Source organism: Sander vitreus, chromosome 1 (genome assembly GCF_031162955.1).
Source record: "Sander vitreus isolate 19-12246 chromosome 1, sanVit1, whole genome shotgun sequence".
NCBI lineage: Eukaryota > Metazoa > Chordata > Actinopteri > Perciformes > Percidae > Sander > Sander vitreus.
In genome coordinates, this window is record NC_135855.1 from 16987578 (window position 1) to 17007851 (window position 20274).

At 40.3% G+C, this 20274-nt stretch overlaps 1 protein-coding gene across 1 annotated transcript in view; it reads left to right on the forward strand.

The window, feature by feature from the left end:
• The first annotated feature begins 299 nt into the window (after positions 1–299).
• Positions 300–20274, forward strand: part of pcdh9 (protocadherin 9) — a 210391-nt gene continuing 190416 nt past the window's right edge. The window contains exon 1 of the mRNA XM_078258453.1: positions 300–3348. Coding sequence (XP_078114579.1) covers positions 313–3348 — 3036 coding nt within the window. The 5' untranslated portion in view covers positions 300–312. The remainder of the gene's footprint in view (positions 3349–20274) is intronic.

The following is a 20274-nucleotide window of genomic DNA, read 5'->3' on the forward strand; positions in this document are numbered from 1 at the left end:
AGTGTTTATATTAATTTTCTTATAAATTGTTAATAAAGGCTTTTGGGCAGATGTAATAGTGAATCTTGTTAAACAAATAATAAAATAAAAAAATTATAGGACAAAACAGCTGACTGTGAGGTGGGTGGGGGGTTGTTGGTGAATTACTGTGCAGGGCAAAGTTATTTTACTGAAGAGAAACTCTGTCATGTATTCATAGGTTTGTCCTGGGAAGATTCCTGCCATCACATGCAAGGAGTCACTGCCTATAACAACGTTGCTTAGAAAAAACACCTTTTGAGTTGCAAAGGCTGGAAACACATTTACGCTGTCATGGATCTAAAAGACTATTACCTGTTGGGCACCCTACTTGCCTGCATATGGCTCGATCCTTCAATAGCCCAAGAGCTAATCTACCCCATCAGAGAGGAGTTGCAAGAAAATGTCCTCATTGGAAACATACCAAAGGACTTAAACATTTCCCATACAAATGCTGCCACTGGAGCAAGTGCTAATCTTGTGTACCGACTCGTCTCTAAAGCAGGAGATAACCCACTGGTCCGCGTTCTGAGCAGCACAGGCGAGATATTCACAACATCAAACCGAATCGACAGGGAGAAGTTGTGCCCCGGTCCCTCCTTTGAGGACAGCGAGTGCTCCTTTGAAATTGAAGTGGTCATCCTCCCTAATGATTATTTCAGGCTGATTAAGATCAAAATAATTGTCAAAGACACAAATGATAATGCCCCCATGTTCCCATTCCCTGTGATCAACATCTCTATCCCAGAGAACACGCTCATTAACAGCCGATTTGCTATTCCTTCTGCCACTGACCCAGACACTGGCCCCAACAGTGTCCACAAATACGAGCTGATCAACGGGCAAAGTGCCTTCGGCTTAGACATAGTCGAAACGCCTGAGGGGGAGAAGTGGCCCCAGCTCATTGTGCAGCAGAATCTGGACAGAGAGCAAAAGGATACATATGTGATGAAGATCAAAGTGGAGGATGGTGGCAGTCCACAGAAATCCAGCACTGCCATTCTCCAAGTCACAGTAACGGATGTCAATGATAACAGACCAGTGTTCAAAGAGAGTCAGATAGAAGTGCATATACCAGAGAACTCTCCCATTGGCACGTCTGTTGTGCAGCTTCAGGCCACAGATGCAGACATAGGAGCAAATGCAGAGATACGTTATGTATTTGGGACTCAGGTTTCTCCTGCTACAAAAAGACTCTTTGCATTAAATACAACATCTGGCCTAATTACAGTGCAGAGGCTCCTGGACAGAGAGGATACTGCTATTCATAAGCTCTCTGTTTTAGCCAGTGATGGCAGCTCTAGTCCTGCCAGAGCTACTGTTACCATAAATGTGACTGATGTTAATGACAATCCACCTAATATAGACCTGAGATACATAATCAGTCCCATTAATGGCACGGTTTTCCTCTCGGAGAAGGATCCCATCAATACCAAGATCGCTCTCATCACAGTGTCAGACAAAGACACTGATATCAACGGCAAGGTCATTTGTTTCATAGAGAAGGATGTGCCGTTCCATCTAAAGGCCGTGTACGACAACCAGTATCTGTTAGAGACATCTGCGCTGCTTGACTATGAAGGGACCAAGGAATACAACTTTAAAATCGTAGCTTCTGACTCTGGAAAACCAAGTTTGAATCAGACTGCCTTGGTAAGAGTGAGGCTGGAGGATGAGAATGACAACCCGCCTATATTTACCCAACCAGTTATTGAGCTGGCTGTCATGGAAAATAACAAACGTGACCTGTTCCTCACTACTCTCAGCGCCACAGATGAGGACAGTGGGAAAAACGCAGAGATAGTTTATCAGCTGGGACCAAATGCATCATTCTTCGATCTCGACCGCAAAACTGGGGTCTTGACTGCATCCAGAGTTTTTGACCGGGAGGATCAGGATAGGTTTCTCTTCACTGTAACGGCAAGAGATAACGGGACGCCCCCTCTGCAAACGCAGGCAGCCGTTATTGTAACTGTGCTGGATGAAAATGATAATAATCCTAAATTCACACATAACCACTTTCAGTTCTTTGTGTCTGAGAATCTTCCTAAATACAGCACAGTGGGGGTGATAACTGTGACAGATTCAGATGCCGGAGAAAATGCTGCTGTTTCTCTTTCCATACTGAATGATAATGAGAACTTTATACTGGATGCTTATTCCGGGGTGATAAAATCTAATGTGTCATTTGATAGGGAGCAACAGAGCTCCTACACGTTTGATGTCAGGGCTGTGGACAGTGGCAGGCCTCCCTGTTCCTCAGCTGCCAAGGTGACCATCAATGTCATCGACGTGAACGACAACACCCCCAGCGTCATTTACCCCCCCTCCAACACATCTTTCAAGCTCGTCCCACTCTCCTCTATCCCAGGATCTGTGGTAGCAGAGGTGTTTGCTGTAGACGGTGATACAGGGATGAATGCAGAACTCAAATACACCATTGTGAGTGGGAACAACAAAGGTCTGTTTAGAATTGACCCTGTCACAGGGAATATTACTCTGGAGGAAAAACCAGCAGTGACTGACATAGGCTTGCACAGATTAGTGGTCAATATCAGTGACCTGGGATATCCCAAATCTCTCCATACGCTGGTGTTGGTATTTCTGTATGTCAATGACACCGTGGGCAACTCAACACTCATCTATGATCTCATCCGACGCACCATGGAGACTCCAATTGACAGAAACATCGGTGAAAGCAGTGAAACTTATCAAAGTGGTGACTATTTAACCATAATGATAGCCTTTGTTACCGGCGCCTTAGTGGTGATTATTGTCATCTTTGTCACTGTGCTTCTGCGCTGCCGCCACGCCTCCAGGTTCAAAGCTGCACAGAGGAAAAAACAGGGGGCCGAGTGGATGTCACCCAACACAGAGAACAAGCAGAACAAGAAGAAAAAGCGCAAGAAAAGGAAATCCCCAAAAAGCTCCCTGCTCAACTTCGTCACCATTGAGGGGAACAAACCTGACGACCCTGCCCACGAGCCAATCAACGGAACCATCAGCCTGCCCACTGAGCTGGAGGAGCAAGGGATTGGACGCTTTGATTGGAATGCCACACCTACCACAACCTTCAAACCTAGCAGCCCAGACCTGGCCCGGCACTACAAGTCCGCCTCACCGCAATCGGCCTTCCACCTCAAGGCCGACACGCCGGTCTCAGTGAAGAAGCATCACGTGATTCAGGAGCTCCCATTGGATAACACATTTGTTGGGGGCTGTGACACCCTTTCCAAGAGGTCCTCCTCGAGCTCCGACCACTTCAGTGCCTCAGAGTGCAGCTCCCAAGGAGGTTTCAAGACGAAGGGGCCCATTCACACCAGACAGCAGGTAAAAGAGCACTTTTACTGGTCTATAAGTACTGCCTATAACTGCCCTGTTCCACAGTGCTAAAGTGCCAGTCTAGATTAGAGACTCCCTCTAAGTTACTGTGAAGCAACAGAAAAAAGAGTACAGGAGACATACTGCTTCAGCAAGTTCCACTATTTCTCAAAACTTAAAAAAGAAAGAAAAGAGAAAAAAACAACTCAAAGCAACTGCTAATTAACGGAGTTGATTATGGACTCAACAATCACATGCATACTTTTGGGGGAATAATTATAGACTGATGTTTTGTCATTAATATATATTTAATTCATATTTAACAGAAATGCAAGTAGGTGAGTGATTGCCTTGCCTCATTTTGTCTATTCAGCACCCAGGTTAGATCACTGGTAAATGTACCAACATAACATTAATTGTGACTCAATGTTCTTTGTGAAAGAAACATTTTTTTCTTGCCTATCTACTCAGATTACTGCTTTCCTCATAGATAAATGCTGCACACATTCTTCCGAAAAAGAAAAAGAATAAAAAAAAAAAAGCTGACTTTTCACCTCTCTTCTCATAAAACTCTGAGTGTATTCATGTTTTTTTGTTTTTTTGTTTTGTTTTTGGTGTGTATTGTTATATCACAAAAGACTTTGTAACCTTTTCAACACCTGCAGCAATATCAGCAGTCAATAATTATTAGTCTGCTGCGGTGGTATTGTGAATGTCACTGTAGGCTTTGCCACATCATCTAAGCTGGAATTAAATGCCTCCTCTCAAAGCACACTAGCGAACTGAGTGAAGCTCGTTTGGAACTTGATACACATCCAATTCAAAAAGGATTAGCCAATAATGAGCCTCAAATTTCAACGTAATCCATGCTGCTTTTTATCAAAGCCTTATTAATTTTTCTGCTAATAAAGCACCACTACACAACACACAGTTGCAACGCATGTGGACAAATACAGGGAGCAGCAGAGAAGAGGGAAGAGAGTGTGTTTCGGAGGGAAAAAGGGAGGCAGAGTGAGAGTGTTGTCAGTGGGTCAGGCTTGATGGGTGGTGGTACTGAACCTTTAGGTGGCAGTGTTGCGCTGCATGGCACAGTCTGGCACTACGCCAACCTGCAGTGGACTTATAAATGCAAGGGAGGAGAAGAAAGGAGTGAAAGCTATGTTGGTGTTCTTAGTGAAATACTCTTGCCTAATGATGTAGAGGCTGCACAGGGAAGATTGATAATGGCAGTTAGAGATGTGAGTGATAAGATCTATCCGAGAGAGAGAGTGGAATTACAGGGGTGACACTGTGCGACTCCTATCGATGCATACCTCCGGGTCACTGCATCTGGGGCTGCATTTAATGTGTTTCTGTGTGAGAGGTAGCAGTCAAAAGAGGCATTCAGTTTGGCATCTTTTGCCAGGCGCTGTGTGTGTGTGTGTGTGTGTGTGTGTGTGTGTGTGTGTGTGTATGCGTGCGTGTGTGTGTGTGTGTGTGTGTGTGTTTGATGACGTGTGTTTGTGAGAGAGACGAGACAAGGCGATGAAATGTGTGGTGGTGGCGGGGGGGTATTCAACCCTAGAGGACGACACATGAGATATGACACTATACTGTAAGCACAACTTCATTGATTCGCTCAGTCATCCCACAATGCCACGCTGGATTTATTGGAATCAATAATTCTGACAAATGATTCAAAGAAGCACACAAACAGAGCCAGCATGTTACAGGTCTATATAGCGCCATTGGTAATATAAATGATTTACTGTTGCAGATACTTTTGCTCACACACCTCTGAAATGTCTGAATGTCATCCATGTAGAAGCCGAGGGTTGAAATTGACCTCGAGTTGTGCCTCCGTCTAAATCTCCTTTCTTTTCACTCCTTAATGACACAAAGCGGTTCAGTCGAATCTCGCCGATCCAACTATCTTCATTCTATACTGTCACCTATACAACTGGCACATAAGCAAGCATAAACATCACATCTTATAATTATGTCATGGTATTTCTAAATTCATAATTAAATTGTTTTGTATGTATCTATGGATTAAACTATATTATTTACTTCTTGACAAAACCCACTACCATTTAAAAAAAATAAAAAATAAAAAAGTCTAGACGAAGTGAGAGATCCTACCCTTAAGCAATACCTATTAATTACTTACATTTATATACACTAATATATTTTACTGCACACAAGGGTCCTCATCTTCATTTCCTTATTATTAGAAGGAAAAAGTAATTTTCTACTTTCTACTTTCCACTTCTTGCTAATATCTTTCTTTGGAGATTTGCAATGAAGTCTATCTGGTTGGTTCTCAGTCATAATTAATAGACCTCTCACTGATAAGGATCCTACTTCAGATTTGAGGTTAAATGGCAGTTATTGATTGTGGTCAAATGATTGCACAGACTGCACTGACACGTCTTAGTAGATAAAGCAGGATATTGTATCAATGCCATTGTTACATCCATATTTTGATTGTTTTGCACAACGGAACTATTTGTATTGACATGTACGTATGTCATCTCTATTTCATGTGTTGATAAGCAGACGCCCATTCAGTATGCCCAATTCCTTTTTCAATTCTGCCTGTGTATTGATATTAGCTGTGCTTAAAAAAAAGTAAAGCCAAAAAATACCAATAACATTTTGAGTGAATCTTTAAACAGACAGTATATCCAAAAGGTAATATCATAGGATTATCATATTCCCCGCAGAGCAGGAGCGCTTTGGAAAAAGATAAGAACTGCATTATTAAAAGATTTCTCATACATACATAGATGATAAAAATATGTCAATATAATCTAATATTATTACTAGTTATTTCTCAGTTTTATGTTGGTTTGATAACCTGCATTTAAAATGAGTTCAGTAAGGTGCTGAATTGTTCCACTAAATAAGGCATCACAAAGGTATATGATAGTATGATGCAGTTTAGCATACGTTGCCTTACGAGTGAAAGACTATCATCAATCACCCATTGTTGCCTGATGTTAACATGAAATAAGCAATTCATTGAAAGAGGACGTTCAAGAGAAAGAAATGTGTAAAGCTGAGGGTAATAGCTTTTAAAATTGAACTTCTCGCTAAGAATTTTTAAAAGCCATTTTGTTCCAGTTCTTAAGAGTCATGTCTGTGCAACAGCCTCACCAATCAATCAATAAATAAGGAAACTGAAAGGAAATTGATAAAAAAAAAGTCATGGGGAAAGAGGTTGAGAAAAACAGCAAAGCATGCAGCTTTCAGTGATGTCTTTCCTCTCAGAGAATACAGAGCATAGGGACTAGAAATAGCAGACATTTACAACAGTGTCAATGAGTGAAATCAGCTTTATAGAGACCCCAAACGTTGCTGATAGCAATAGAAGCAATCCTTGCCTTGCTCTAACTCCCCCCCCCACACACACACACACACACACACACACACACACTTATTTACCCTCCAGGGACCTACATTAGTGTAAACAACACTGAGGAAAAAAGCATGAAAACACTGTCCTAGTTTCTCAAGGCAACACAAGCATCTAAGAAACCAAGTATAATCATAGCCGTTTCCCCATCAGTCTTCCTTTCAGTAGTCTAACGGAGAGACATAGATGTGGTTCACGAACATAACATGAGCCCAGTGGCTACGCATTAACCATGTTCTGTGCATGGGAGATCCCAAGGCTCATGTTATGGACACATTAACATGGTTTTACTGAGGGTGCAGGGTTTAAAAGTAGTCACCAAGATGGTGAAGAACGTGCTGAATTGATTACAATCCATATTTTAAGTTCTCACTCTTCACCATTGACCTTAAATAAATCCCATGGTGAATGTGAATTTAAGGCGGTTTACGGTCTGTTGAGTTAGCTAACAGATTCATGTGTCATTCTTCCAGATACTAATACACAAGATGCATCCTTTTTCCCCTCACTTTGTTATGGTAATATACATTATATGCTAGGATGCACAATTATGAGCCTTATATAGGGCTTTCAGTTGTGCAACCATGTGGCCTGAACACCTCCTATGTGCAAAATGGCTTAATTGCTGTGGGTTATTAGTGTTTTTCTTGCATGGCAGAAAGATGCACTGAAAGGAAGTCTGTACCTACAGTTCAGTCAGCCCACACTGCTCTGATTTGCTCTTCTGCAGCACAGACCCTGCCTTAGCTCTGGAGACACAGTATAACAGCTTGTGCTGCTTTAATAGAGATAAAGGACACATAGAGCTTTTGACAACATATGCATTTTAGGTTGAATTAATTAGAGTTTTGTTTGAAATTTTGTTCAATGTTTCTGTCTGCGTCCGAGTCACATATCATTTTCTTTCTTGTTGTGACCACTACAATGAAATGGACTTGTATTACAGTATCAGTCAACAGAAAATGTGCAAGCAATTAGATACTACAGTAGATGTAGTAGTCAGTTTAAAGTGCAGGGCAGGTGAAAGACGTGTGAGGAAGAAGAGAAAATCTTTCGCAGGGTATTCCTGAAGTTGTCTTGTCGGTACATTTAATCAATGGATGTTTTATGCAAACAGGAGTTTGTACAGACCATTGTAATTATGGAGCCTTGGGGGAGTCGTCCTTCTTGTGCAGGTTCATTTGCCACATTAATAAGGGGATTAGTAGTACGTACGGAGGCTGATGGCGGCAGGAGAAGTTTGAGAAGATTAATGAACTATGACAATGTTGCACCTGAGGGGAAAATTCTGTTGCAATATCTTCTGGGTTGTGCTGACACAGAGTTTGGCGGTATGAAAGAGGAAGATGGAGAGAGGCCAGTGATTGTTGCCGACTGTGATCATACATCCTGCTCTTCAGCTATTCTGTCACTTCTCCAGGTTGCTGTTTGTAAACTCTTATACTGTACATGTCTATGATACTTTTGACTCAAGATGTTGCAGTGGATTTAAAAGTTTCTAGAAAATAACGACACCAACTTGTCAAATCTAACCGTTTCTGTGCATATGAGTAAATACTTAAGAAGTTATTGGTTCTGTTGCCAACAAAGATTAATCAAATAACCCGAAGATGCAAAAAGAATACCACATACTGCATTCTCTAATTGAGTAAAATATAGCAGCTCATACAATGTACAACACATGTAGCTATCAGGAGATTGTAAGCTAACAAGTCTGTGAGTGAATTTTCTATCAAAGCTTTAAATCATCAGTGGTGAATTTGCAGGTCTCTTTACTGCAGAGAGCATTGTATTTCTTTAAAAAACGTGTCATGTCTGCGATGTCTAGGTGGGTTAAAGGAAATTAAATGGATTGCGGACTATACTAAGGTAGTGGGTGTGAGTGCTACCAGAGTAGATTATTGCCCCAAGGGGGATCCAGTTTTGTCTTCACAAAACAACAAAATAAATCAAAGCTCCCTGTTGGTACACTGGCTGAACAGTGGGGTTAATTTATATGTTTTTATTTTCCTCCGTTATGAAAAATGAAGTGCTGCTGATTTTTAATATCTTTATTTATTTATAGCTTTTTTCTCCTTTGTTGTCTATAACTGCCAGGGACAGTATTGCCAAAAACACAGATGATGGCAAATTACCAGGAATTACATTTGATTGACATTTGATATTTTATCAATTTTCATTTTTTTCTTAAACATTTTGAAATGTTGAGATACCTCTCCTCATCATTACACTGTTTCATTCTTTGAAACTTATCAAAAATACAATTTTGATAAATGACAAGTATTGTTATACATCAAAAGGTCTTATGTGTGCGTGTGTGATTTTTCTTTCTTTCTTTCTTGGTTTGTTTGGCTGGCAACCCATTTATCTCACATTCATCATCCATTTCTGCAATTTCTCAAAGCAAATTGATTGATGATCAATCTTAAGGGGATTTGCTTTGTGAAGTTAATGTTTTGCATGCACAAAAACCAAAGTGATTGTGGCTTTTGTGGGACTGTCATTACTTAATTCAACTCCATGTTTTCACTAATCCGCAAAACACATTTCCCATTTTTTTTTAAGGCAATCAATCAAGTTGACATACTAGCTTCATATTTTTTCTAACACTGCGTGATGAGAAAAAGACAAACTGCAGCTTAAAGCACTTACAGTATCACGACCTCATCTGAATTCTCTCAAATTTACCTTAAATATAAGAGTAGAGGGTGGAAGAAAATGTTTCTTGACTACTTGCTTGTCTACAAAAAAATGATATAAAAAGATGAAGTTATGATGCTACTTCATTGTTTGAATTCCCCTCCCCCCCCAAACTGACAACCCATCTCTTCTTTCAACTCCTCACCCGGCCCCTCCACCCACTCCTTATCTTTCCCGTCTCCAGCCCACACCTTTCACCCATGTTCTATCGGGGTCAATGCAGTTACATGCAATGTTAAATCACCAAGGGTGTGTTCACCTTTGTGTACTGATCATTTGTGACAGATGAGGGTGCTTTGTGTCCAGCACGTAGACCCACTTTCTTCCTGTTACCACCCTCTCTCCCTTTATCATTCGAGAGAAGGGTGTGTGTGTGTGTGTGTGTGTGTGTGTGTGTGTGTGTGTGTGTGTGTGTGTGTGTGTGTGTGTGTGTGTAAAAGATGGGCAAAGTGGTGCTGTATGTCCTGACATGACAAACCCAGAGGGAGACGTGTCCTTGTCATTGGGTTGTTGTGTCAAGTGACACACAGGCCACTGCTCTGTCACTAGCGTGTGCCAGTGTCTAGACTAATAGTTGTGATAATGGCATAGCCAGCCAAACCCCCCAACCCCCCCATTCAATGTGACTGCCATTGACTGCTTTGCCACTGGGCCCCATTGCTCAAAGAGACTGTGTAACCCTCATCGATGTAAATCTTTCTTGTATATATAAGATGTTTCATGTAAATTGAACTCCTGGTAATCTTGCCTAATGTGCTGTGTTAAACAATAATGGACTTGTTTTATTATTCTTTTGTTTATTTGCCCTGCTTTCTCCTTTTCCTTTTTTTAATGCTGGGTATACATTAATTACATCTGAAATAAAAACTCTGCCAGTTATTCAGTACTGCAACTCCTATTCTGTTTTTAAAAAAGCTTTATTTGAACAGTGCTATTCTACCTTTATAATTTCATAATAAATGTTTCAAAGAGATAATATCTTTCTTGTATTTAATTTGTCCGTTTGTTCTCCTTTTGTGATGTTGTGATAAGAAAATATGTAGAAACTGGGATTGGTTTCAGTCAAGCTACTATGTGTGAACCAGATCTAATCAGCATTTGCCCGTAAACAAGTGCTTCGGCTGATTATAATGCCAAGTTGTGTATTTTAAGAAGCAAACAGATTTTTCGGTTTGACTGAATCCAATATTTGAAATGAGGCACACAAAGTCACTGATGCAAAGCCAATGTAATAATTCACTTACAGTGGAATTTTAATTCAGAGTTAATCTATAGAAGTAGTTTGACTACCATTTTCCCTCTTAACGAGTCACAAGAGCACATTGATATATTTAGGTCTCTGTGCACAGTTTGAGGGCGTGCTGAAAGTTGAGTATAGCTTAGCTAACCTAAACACAGGAATGTCAATGGGCTCAAGTTAACAGCTGCTCTCGAACATCTGATCCTCAGGCTTTAACGCTTGCACTGCCCAGCCTATAGCATTAAAGGGTAGCTTCAGATTAGTTCAAGTCTGTCTTAAAACTCACATGCTGATATGTTCTTTTACAGACCAACCTGCTGCTGGTTGGGAAGAGATCACTTCATAGCACAACTTCAATTGGGGGGGGGGGGGCAACATCCAAGTCTAAGTTAGACATTGAAGTTGTACTCACGAGTATGAATGGGAGGAATCATTACAACAACCAAAAAGTCGTTCAATGTACATTATGAGCATGTGATTATTGTCAGAATTATTGACAGATTGAAAAAAGTTGAGCCAATTTGTGTTTGTTAACAGGTGTTTTCACAATTAAAACAAAACAACAACAGAGCTAAATGAGGATAATTGCAAAACTTGAAAGAACAGAAAAGTCTTTCATAAGTTTATCTGACTCATAAGTAAGAATGATGAACAGGGGCGCCCAGATAGCTCAGTTGGTAGAGCGGGCGCCCATATATAGAGGTTTACTTCTTGACGCAGCTGGCCCGCGTTCGACTCCAACCTGCGGCCCTTTGTTGCATGTCATACCCTCTCTCTCCCCTTTCATGTCTTAAGATGTCCTGTCAAAAATAAAGGCCGAAAATGTCCAAAGAATAATCTTAAAAAAAAAAAAAAGTGATGAACAGAAAAATTATCTAAAAAATCTCTTTAATAGTATCTTAGTCCTAAATTACTCCTTTCCTGCACATTTTTGATGCGTTTTCAGTCTTGCACACTTAATTCCAATGAAATTCTAACTGGTGGAGCAGCAGAGGCAGGTATAAATGAACAGCTCTTAATTACATTCGGTGTGCATAAATACACGCAAAAAACGGCATCATAAAATGTGAATGTCAGTCTAGTCTCTACAGTAACATCAACAATACAATTAGCAACTAAATTCCCACACCATCATCATCCATCATAATCACCACCAGCACCATCATAACAAACGGTAACACACTCAAAATGTATTGTATATTGTGGGCATCTTTGAAATATTAAGAAAAAGAAACTGTTGTAACAATGTTGCTTATTTTTTCTCGCTATAGTGGACTTTTTATAGTGACACACTTTAATGTGGGAATCTCTGGCTACCTTGCAGTTTCAGAAGTAAAGAGGCATCACCTCTTAACTGTTTTTTGCAGAAAGAGAGAGAAGGGGGAGATGGAAGTGCCACGCCAACACATCTATGGAAAGTAGGCCTAACTCAGCTTAATCTGTCCACTCCATTTGAAAGCCAGAAGCAGAGCTTAGTCTTCGTTTGAGTGAGGACGTGGGGAAAAAAAGGATATATAAATAAATATAGGCTTTAAAGTTTGACCTCATCTATACGGTCACTTTCAAAAAGCTGTGCACTCGCTGACTGGAATTTCAAAACTGACATCTGACCTAAAGTAAAATTATATTGCCTCTTCCTTTCCAAAGAAAGGGGGAAAATAGCAATGCTAGTATTGCATCTGATATCAGAATTTGTTGTCAGTGTCTCCCAATCTCTTGTGGCCAGATTTCCAAATTTTGTGGAATCCTGGTGAGATGGTACAGTAAGACTGTAGATAACATCGATCTTTGAAAATGCTATGCTATCATTGAATTTGCTGAATTTACTGTGGCAGGTTCTTTTCGCCTTTTGCACAGACTATATTTGCAGGCAGACAAAGTTAGAGATGGACTCAGATGTGACCTTTATATGCATAGTCTGCTTCATGAAAGAATATGAACAGTCGGTACTTTTTCTGTACAACACACTTCGATTAAAGGTCCCATGACATGGTGCTCTTTGGATGCTTTTATATAGGCCTTAGTGGTCCCCTAATACTGTATCTGAAGTCTCTTTGTGAAGATTCAGCCTTGGTGCAGAATTACAGCCACTAGAGCCAGTCCCACAATGAGCTTTCCTTAGGACCAGGTGCCATTTCTGTGTCTGTAGCTATTGAGGAGGAGAGGGGGGGGCAAGGTGGAGGGTGGGGGTGTGCCCTTGACCAACTGCCACTTTGCTCGTTTGAAAGCCATGATGTCTCTCTCTCATGGGCGGGCCAAATTCTCTGGGCGGGCAAAGCAGAGAAAGGGGAGGTAACCTTGCTCTTTATGATGTCATAAGGAGCAAGATTCCAGATTGGCCCATCTGAGCTTTCATTTTCTCAAAGGCAGAGCAGGATACCCAGGGCTCGGTTTACGCCTATCGCCATTTCAAGCCCCTGGGGGACCATAGGCAGGCTGGGGGAAAGCATATTAATGTTAAGTAAAAATAAAAAAATAAAAAAAATTAAGTGAAATTCTCATGCCATGTGACCTTTAACACGCTCGTGGTATAATGTTAGATACAACTTTTGCCTTTCAGGAGGCAAATAGAAGACTGCACATTAAACAAAAGTCTCACAGAAGATTAAAACTGAACCGCTCCCGCGACCAGATGCATTCACTTTTTGTGTAGATGTAACACAGAAAGCCTGTGTATGCAAAGCAATATTAATAGTCTTTTCAGTACATGCATAAACCCCTATGTTCACATTGTGCTGTTATACAACTTTGTCATCCTGAAATTGAGTGCACATGACAGAGCACAACATCCACTCCAACTATTATCCACACAGGGATGATGTCACATGGCTTTTTAACCTTGTTTAGACAGAAACCAGATTAATTCTGTCCTTGCTCATCCACCAGCAATGTCCTCAAAGCGAGCCCTTGTTTCATTATACATAGCCATTACGCATCGGTACGTATAGTAAGCCAATAAAGGTGATTAATGACCCACAGGTGGTAAAACACATGACTCGTTTGCGTGTGATTGTGAAAGTATTCAGATCCTTAACTAAAAGTAGAAACAATACAAGGTAAATATACTCTATTACAGCAAGTCCAGCATTCAAAATGTTAATTAAATAAAGGCACAGTATTTAAGTTATACTAGTGCAGTGCCCGTTGAAAATGTGCCTGTTTGGAATGGGCCGATTGCTTGGTCTGTGGTATTGCTGCTTGTAGAATTCTTCTTAACCAAATTGTATCCCAAAATTATTTACAGAAGGACCCCAAACCACAATGCAACTCCACTGTATAGCCTACTATTGACTTAGAGAGTAGGCTACGTCTACATCAGAGGAAGACATTGTACTACTATATTTACCTGACAGAGAAGGCTGCAGATTCAGAATGTAACACAAAATATCACAATGACAATGTGGAGTAATCAGACATTAGGCTCATGGACTCATGGCAGTGCGCTACCCAACTGGCCCGTTATGAGAGCTAAACAGCACATATCTGCGTTAATCAACCACCAGAACCAGACCGCGTGTGTGTGTGTGTGTGTGTGTGTGTGTGTGTGTCTGTGTCTGTGTCTGTGTGTGCGAGCGCGCAGAGAGAAAGAGAGAGAGAGAGAGAGAGAGACAGAGAGCTACTTTGCACATTTTTGTGGGCCTGAGGTATATGTCACATTTTAGCTGCTATCGCTCCGCTGCTCTCTCTCTCTCTCTGGTCCTGCTCACTGCTCATTCAGTGAGCAGAGGGGGAGTGGCCGGCTAGAGCGGCAAAAGCCAATGTGTGCTTCTTTTACCGACGATATCTTTTGCATTTCTTATCCAAACAATGTCAACTTGGCACTGCACTTACTTGTGCCCATAGCAAGACACCTGTCAAGTTTGAAATCCATCGGACTAACTGTTCTAGAGATATGCGCTAACACCCACACAGACAGACAGACGTTCCTGCAATGTATAGATAGATAAGTTTATAAGTCCACTAAAATATCAAATGTAGTAATAATCATCTTGCAGAACGAGACCCCTGGGATTGTTAAATGATTACATTTTGTATTGTTTGACTTGGATGCATTGACGTGTAACATTTAACATCGCAGGTGGTGGAGGTGAAGCACATTTGAACTTTTTTCTATACTGTTTGGTAGTTTAATCTCTAGCAATGCATCATATTTTAAGTTAATGACCTCTTTTGCTTGTAAAAATCTTAATTTGTAGAAGTAACTAGGTGTCAAATGAATGAAAAAAAGCAAAATATTTGTCTCTGATATGTAGTGTCGTAGGCCTGCACGATTCAGGGAAAAATATGAATCCCAATTTTTTAGCTTAGAATTGATATCACGATTCTCTGCCATGATTTTTTTCTCACGAAGTGTAATGTTTATTGCACACATGAACCATGACAAAACAAAACAAACTGGCAGTACCAAACATAGATTTTTTTGGCACCTATAGCACATTGCGCATCACCACAAGCCTGTAAACATAGAGGCTTCAAAGAATAAAGAAAAGAAAGTACATACAGGCCATTTAATAAGTACAGTAGGCTACCAAAAATAGTGACATATAACACATTGAACTAAATATGGCCCTGATACAGGCTCTATCTGAACTCCTTGAACATGTCTTTACATAATTAAAACATCTCAATCAACATGCTACTGCTACAGCTTCAGTCTCTAGAGAAATGGAGTTTGTCAATTGCCAATTTAAGTACAGAATCAAAAACAGAATGATTTCTTAGCACACTCTTTAACTGCTTGCCTTTCACGTCTTCAGCTGTCCCCAAAAAAATGAAAAATAAAATAAAAATTGAAGTCATTTAAAAATTAAATCGCGAACAGGGGTGAATCAAGATCGCGATTTTATAACGATTAATCGTGCAGGCCTATAGGCTACCAAAAATAGTGACATATAACACATTGAACTAAATATGGCCCTGATACAGGCTCTATCTGAACTCTTTGAATATGTATTTACATAATTAAAACATGTTAATGTCAATGGTAAATGCTTTCAATAAATTAAATGAAGGAGAAACAAAAAATAAATAAATAAATAAAAAAAAAGAAAATCGAGATCGCGATTTTATAACGATTTATCGTGCAGGCCTATAGTGTAGTATACAATTCAAGATTAAAAAATGTCCCCAGACGGCAGTTTGCTTTGCAGGAAGTAGTCCAACACAAATCCATAGAATACATCATACACAGCACAATATCCATATCACCTACACTGTCAGCATGACTCATGGAAATCACTGTAATTCGTAAGCATTCCATGTTTTGTTTTTGTGCTGTTTGCACCACATTGTTTGCACCACATTGATGACTTTCAAGCCAGAGAGCAGAGTTTGCTTCCTGGGGAAAACTATAGACTTTCACCCAGGAAATAGGTGTTCCTTCGGAGTGTTTTAATCCAAACCACGACCTTTTTCCTAATCTTAACTAGTCATTTTGGTGCCTGATCTTAACTTTCGTCGCGGCAAAACGCTTGTATTTTGGAGACTAAATTTAACCGTAATATCCACCAAAACGAGTGGCAGCTGACAGTGCTCTGTACTCGGCTCAAAGTCACCTAATTTCGGCTAAACACATCTACTAACTGCCACTGATACGACTGAGCTGTGACGGAGGTCGTGAAGCTCTGTAGCAGCTTAAACAGCTAGCAACTGCCACTCGGCATCATGGAGCTTGTGGCCACCCGGCATCACGTGACCAGCCGGCGGTCTCCTAATTTCGTAGGATATCATACGTTTTGGTATGCATACATTTTCGTAAGATATCATACGGACCCGTTCGTGAGAATGCGTTGATAGAGTAGCATAAAACTGAAGTACAAGTACCTCCAAATTGTACTTGAGTACAGTAGTACATGTACTTGGCTGCATTCAGTTCACTTGGAAGTCTACCTACGTTACTTTACAATTTGGGAGACAATATGTAGGCTCCAACATTTTATTTGCAATAGAATAAACTCTGCACACATTTATAAATAGTATTGAACTCTGCTGAGACACCGTGGAGACCTCTAATGTGCTGAAAAGATTAAGGCTCCACATGAAAAAGTCCCTCTGAGAGGTTCCTCTTCTCTGTCCCACATTGTAGCATTGCACCCTTTTCAGTCATAAAGATCTTTGAATATACAGTAGGGAATGCCTTTTCATAATTTAGTATGTGTTTGTATGCAGCTTTTGTGTGCGCACTAAGGACAGAAGTCAAGACGGTAATTTTAAGATTGGTAGCAGCAATATGAATTATTTGTATTAAAATGATGATATCCATACATTATGTTGAAAGCAACGCTTGATATGATGCAAGCTTTTAAATATATTTTGGACAAATATGGAACTTGCAGTAAATCTCATTGGGTTAGAACAGAGTATTGCTATAATAATTGAGAAGAAAAAAATGAAAATAAGTATATAAAAAAGAAAAATTCCGATAAAGCACACATCAAGCTTCTGCTTCAGGAATATGAAAATAGAACAATAGTTAGTGATTTGATAACTTTGAGGCCAGGTTGATAAAACAGCTTAGAGATACATGCAGGAATAAGCAGAACAACAGTCTCTAATGTGATATGTCTGTTATAGCAGGCTAAACAGCTGACTTTAGCTTTTTAGCAAAAACATCACACAACATCAACATTGACTTAAGGAAATATGCTTCTATATGCTACATTCTTATATATTTCCATGAATTGACAGATACCTTTTGAACATAGAGCCTCGGCTGGGAGCTTCACTAAATTAGTCATCTGGCCGATGCCATTGCAGTGAATTAAAATCAGGATCAGTCAGACACTTGAAGAGCGCCCAAGAGTTTGAGCCTTGTCATTTTTTTCCATTTCTGCTGCTGATGCACACACTGTCATATTTCCCTCCAGTGACTGTGTGGTCTAGTCCCGCTGACACTTTCCTTTAGTGTAATCTTTCCCTAACCAGTAAGTAGGGTGTATTTGACTCTAGACAAAGAGAGAAACAATTTTCATTTTCACCCTTAACAGCCCAGATTCCTCAAGGACAACAGTGAGTTATGCAGTGGTGTTGCAGCGAGTGGAAAGCCCATCCAGTGCAATTTATGTATAAGATCTTTTATAAGGAAGGTGCAGTTGTCACACCACTTAGAGCCTGAGGCAAATGTTATTTTTTTATTTCCCTTTTGTTTCCAAAAACAGACTGACATGCATACAACAGACATGCAAAGGGAAAGAGAAAGCACCCGAAAGGTTGCAGAAGTTAACTTTTGACTGAAGGGTTGCTCGGTCAGTCCTTGGACAGGCAGGATAAATTAGACTGGGGAAGAGAAACCACCTCTGGGATGCCCTTAAGCAAGGCACTTAACCCCCACTTGCTCCAATGGGGTCGCTCAGTGGATAAGACTTTGTTGTACTGGGCAGCTTCCAGCAGGTGTAGATGTGTGAACCGGTGCTAGTGTGGAGCAGGATATTCCTGGAAACCAGCATTTGTACTCAGCAAATCTAACCTGTATCAATTAAAAAAACTCATACCAAGAGTAATGGATCTTTATGCTTCTCTTCTATGTTCTCTTTTGACAGAGGATTGGAATTGAACTGTTACTTCTCAGATACATATGCTATTTACATACACTCCTCTTAAGACTTGGTAGTTGGTTCCACATGGGTTCTTAAAGGAAGCACATTAGACTAAGAATAAAACGAATATGATTTAATGGGGATTTTGAAGGATTTCCATTTAAAGCACATCGTAATGAATAACATGGAAATAAAAGGGGCACTTCAACATACAGAATGTAAGACATTGTAGTCTTTATGAGCATGAACAGCTAATCATGTTTGTGACCATTTATGATATCATACGGTGGCGCCTTTTCAGATTTGTTCTATTGCCAATAAATTGGAGACTGACTGTGCACTCATAAACCTCAAAATAAAACCAATTCTGCACAGAAACTGTTGGGCAAACATTTGTTTTGGTAACAAAGCAACTCCAGGAGGTATTTTGTTCAACTGTAGATCAGAGATTTAGTTTAGTCAGGGTATAAACCTAGAGAGAGGTTTGATCTTTCTGATTGAACTGTAGCAGATCATAGAATTAAGTATAAATTATTTCCCATGGTGAACTGGATGAAGAACATTGATTAATTGGTGTTAAGACTAATTATAGGTTTCCTTAAATCTGTACTACATCACTAATAGATTACCTTCATCATGACAACAAAGAGCAACAACACTTGGCGTGGATAGGTATATGACTTTCTCTGGTGGATAATACAATGACAGAGATAAGTGAATTACTGGACGTATAATGCTCTTCAGGGAGCTAATTAGATAAGAAGTTGTGATGTATGGCTGCTGGAAGGATGCGTGCCAACCCACTCATGTTCAATGTATAGACTGCAGATTTGTATTGATTGTATGCTTTGTCTTGTGCCTCAGGCATCAGCATGCTACAGTGTTAGCTGTGAGCCTTGCCTTTGTCTGGTGAGTTGAGAAGATAAGGGTTGTGATAAATCTGCCCGAGAATAAGCTGTCACAGAGGTGGGAACATGGGAATATTTAACGCAAACATAAAATATGGCATGTCTGTTGTTTTATCGTCGAGGGTATAAGAAATGGCAGGGTTTTAAAATACTCTCACCTCCTTATTTTTGCACTTTTCTATCTCTGCAGCCCTGGCATGCACAGAAGCTTACAGCCCTGCTCATCTTTGTTAGGACCACGGAGCGGACAAAAAGAAGGGAAAAGAAGAGATGCTTTGCACGGAATGGTGAACCAGCACCTTATCGCCACTCAGTAATATGCAGAGGTGTAAAACATTTGGCTAGCTTATTTAGATGAAATGATTTAGTCCTGGCTGTGCAGAGTTAGCGAGGGCTGAATCAAGTAGTGTGTTGGGGATGAGGAGGAAGGAAGTGAAAATTGGTTTCCCCTATCTTACGGCGCACATAGAGACCCAGCCTGAATTCCTCTCTCTCAACATACTCCCCTCTGACGATAACTTGCCCTGATAATGGATATATGCACCCAGATTTATTTTCTATTTCTTACCACAACTGCTTTTCTAGGAAAGTTTTTTTTAATGCATGAGCTTTATGGCTGCTTTCAGCTGTGACATTCAGAAAGCAGAGCTCCAGTGCCACAGCAAGGCGGGGAACATTTGCCATGCAAAATATAGAGGAAGAAGATGCTCTTTTGATGGCTGCAACTTTTACTGTAACTTACAAGAAGGCTCTAATGCAAGCTCAGATAGGAAAGGAAGGAAAACTTTATCCACTCTGTTGATTTGTTTGCCTCAGTTGTCTGCCAACTGAGATATTATCCCACATAGGGAACATTATAGGAAAGTCATAAAATACGAGTCTCTCTGTTGTTAAAGTGGATTTTGTAAATCTTTTATTAAGGTTGTTGTGGAATTAAAATTCATCTATACATCAAAAGTTCAAGTCTGAGGAAGCATGTGAGACAGTACAGTAAGTGACTCATAGGCATGACTATAACACCACAACCCCTCGTTTGACCCAATCTCCCCCTTCCCCTCTAATCTTTAAAAAGCTGTGGCTCCATCTGTCATATGACATGTGACCCCGCTACATGCGTGGTAGGGTGTTTCAATGTCCCAGAAACCAGCCCAGCCT